Source organism: Sprattus sprattus (assembly GCF_963457725.1).
Source record: "Sprattus sprattus genome assembly, chromosome: 9".
Taxonomy (NCBI): Eukaryota; Metazoa; Chordata; class Actinopteri; order Clupeiformes; family Clupeidae; genus Sprattus; species Sprattus sprattus.
The window spans coordinates 25,787,933-25,791,578 of NC_137928.1; the positions used below are offsets into that span (position 1 = coordinate 25,787,933).

Sequence of the window (3,646 nt, forward strand, 5' to 3'; positions counted from 1 at the left end):
CATGCCCAATAACCTCATCTCACGGAAGCTGAAATCTACATTAATCACAATAATCTCATCTGACACAAGCTCAAATCTACATTAATCACAATAATCAATTTCAGAAACTCTAAAGGATTCAGCCTCGTATGGAAGGTTTCTCTAAAGGGAACACTTAAGAGATGGTTTGAGAACACACAAATATTATGAGCCAGAGAACCAGCAGTTACCCTTATCTACAGGACACCTCATATATAGATTTTGGCTTCGCTTGATGGTGGCATGTGCGAGTGACTTAGCTGGGTGAAATCACCACACCACAGTATGTTGTAGTGTATAGAGAAGTACAAATACAACATTTACCTTGATACCTCAATACACAGCCAGTGATCAATGTGTCCCAGTAATACTGTGAAAATATGTAGTCATGTTCAAGCATGCAGAGGAAGTGTGTTAAACAGTGTTTGCATCGTGTGTACTACTACACTCAATACTACTACTCAATAGCAAGAAATGACTGCAGCACACATTCTATCTCTATCTATGCTTTTTTTTCTAACACGGCCAGGTCCTTTGCTGCTCTGGGCCCAAGTCACATTTAGTCCAGTCAAGCTCTAAGTATTTTCTCAACATGGAGTCAGTGGCAAAAACAATAGATCCCCCTCCTGAGGAGGGAGCTGGTCAGGGTGCACTACTGAGGCATGGCTACCACTGCAAAGGGACCAATTACCATCCCTCTTAGTTAGTACTGAGGGAGCTCCGCATTAGTGTGGCCAGTTCTCATCATCAACAGTTGCAATTAGAGTTGTGGACCGAGTGTACAAACCAGAGAGATGATGTAACCGGGAGGTCACTGAAGTTGTTTTGACTCTAAACTGATGTGACCTTTTCACATTCATAGGGAGAATATCTCATGTTCTATCAGTGTTTGGCATAAACTCTTTTTAATAGACAGTGCAGGTCATAAAATGAATGCTCTCTGATTCAGAATGTTGAAGACAACACAACACAACTGCACAGCAAGGATGTGCTTTCATAACGGTCATTAAAGTTTGATTTATTTTTTAATATATATATACAACATACATATATATATACACATGTATGTATACATACATTTCATATAAAAACCAACAACACCACCAGTATTAATTATATTTTTAATAGACATAAGAAAATATTACAGTTATTCAATGTATATGTTTGGAAAAACACAGGAGATTAGTTTAACAACCACCATATCAAAACTAAAGTGCTAGAAAATTCTGCTTTTCTGAGTTCATTTTACATCTGTCCATGAAGATGAATAGACATTGCAACTAAAGAGACGACCGGCCTCAAGAAGCATTCAATCTCATACATACAAAAGCTGCAAAATAACATTCACTCTGAAAAGTCCTTTTTAATTCAGCACAGCGGCACGGTTTCAGATATGTCACACTATGAACAATTTGTCACACATGTAAGGAAATTGTACATTTCTGTTATACAATGATAATAACAATGTAATAGGTGGTGCAGATTAATCTAGGGGCAAAGCAACAGGATGAAATTACATGATAGCAAGACATCTTGATGTAGACAGCAGTTTACAGCATACGCCAAATAACTAGTAAACAACAGTTAGTTACATCTGAGGATCTATTAAAGGTGGCAGAAGAGAAGAAAAAAAGTCACACAAATGTAGGTTTATGGTTCTTACTTTTGGAAGCAAGCCCTGATTAAGCAAACAATTAACTGGTTTCTGTATTCCGATTTAGTTTTTCAATAAAATGCTCTCTGACACAGTTTCATTATCTGACACAGTGGAGGAAGCCTTCACTCTAGTCCTATCAGGTCTTCTCAGACTCAACCTTATTCAGCTTCAACAGTTTGACCACATTGACTTTAATTTCCTTTGTCCTCATCCCATAAATAACTGGATTTAAAGTAGTCGGGATCAGAAGATATCCTAAAGTCAACGTAACCCTTCCATCGGGTGGAATACTGTTCACCCTATACCCAACAAACGCACAGACAGCACTGAAGTATGCGACAGAGATCACTATTAAATGAGTGCTACAGGTGTGTATGGCTTTTTGACGGGACTCACCTGAAGGACTCCGAAATATGACTATGAAAATTATGAAATAAGTGGCAGAAATGAGAACGACGTCACTGGTGATGATGGAGAAAGCCACTACTCCAGCCATGTAATTCCGCGCTACATTTCCACAAGCCAGTGTTACTACCGAGGTGTGTTCACACAGGCAGTGGTACATCACGTCTGTGTGGCAGAACGTGAGCGGGATGAACAAGCCCACCTTCACGACAATAATCAAAGTGTTCCGAAAGGCAAGAAGAGCAGAGAATATTATGGAATTTCTCAGGTTGACAATGGTGTGGTAACTTAAAGGCCAGCATATGGCAAAAAATCTATCGACTGCCATCTGAAGCAAAATGCTACTCTGGAAACACCCACATATGTGTACCAAAAACATCTGTAAGAGACACTCCTCTTTGGTGATCTCATTTCTGCCTGACAAAAACATAATCACCATCCTAGGGACAATAAGTGTAGGGGGAAAGAAAGACAGAAGCGTTAGGCTTCCTATTAACACGTACATGGGCTCATACAACTTCCTCTGTGTAGCAATGACAAAAGTGACCATAGCATTTGCGGTCATCGTATAAAGCAAAAGCAGAAAAAAAGGAATGAAAAGCAGGCGACGGTGTTCCCCAAGGTTGGTGAAACCCATCAGGTAGAAGACCTTGTGGGAGTTGTTGCCTGGTCTGTAGTCCATCTTGTGTGCTAATACTGAGCGTGTGCACCTAGAAAGGATAGGAGAATGCATAGGATAGGAGAAAGGATAGGAGAATGCGTGTTAATCTCACATTGGACCCAGTCGCAGGGACCAAATCATGATCTGAGTCTCAGTTTTACTACATCCACTAAAAGCATAACATTACACTGAAGAGGACAGCAACTTCACACTGGCTTGCCATTTTAAATATTTGACAGGCTATAGAATGTTATTTCATGTTTCATCCTCAGAAGATCCTACAGACAAAAGACATGTCATGCTCTTTACTTGTTATGTGTTCATGACAAATTGAAATAAAATTTCAATGAGACATCATTACACCTGCAATAATGACAGTGGTACAGTCCTCACAACTGGCAGCGATATTGAACACAGCATTTACAAATGATCATGCATGATTACCTGAAAAGGAGGCAAGAGGCAAATTAACTGTTCTGGTTTGAAGCATTGGCTGAGTAGCTTCTGGGTACCCAAACACCACTAGAGACCTGAATGTCTCTCTGTTGCTGGCTGTAGGTGACCCTAAGAGAAAGACACTGTGTGCTCTTAAGTACACCATCTTGTTCTCCCTTGATGGCTTTCTTGGCCTATTGCAGAACATATTCAAATACAAATGCCTCTGACGCATGACTTAAACAAGTTTGGGAATTGGCTTAATTATGGTTATCCGAGGTACCAGTATCTAAAACACGGAGCATCAGAGGTAGAAACGAAGAGTGCCATTGGTGCCATGGCTTTTCTGTCAAAAGGCTATATGACCTAGAAGCAGAAAAACATTGTGCAGACCAGTGAAGAACATAGACCCTATGGCTTGTTGGACGAACACAGTGCAACTTGCACAGAACATTACTTTGTGAACTGTG

The 3,646-nt window shown here is 40.1% G+C and overlaps 1 protein-coding gene across 1 annotated transcript; it reads right to left on the bottom strand.

The window, feature by feature from the left end:
- Positions 1–1,811: 1,811 nt before the first annotated feature.
- On the bottom strand, positions 1,812–2,762 carry LOC308370391 (olfactory receptor 52E4-like; the record flags this gene model as incomplete). Its single annotated transcript, XM_080845043.1, has 1 exon — positions 1,812–2,762. The coding sequence occupies one exon, from the start codon at positions 2,760–2,762 to the stop codon at positions 1,812–1,814; it is 951 nt and encodes a 316-aa protein (XP_080701169.1).
- Between the last annotated feature and the right edge of the window lie 884 nt (positions 2,763–3,646).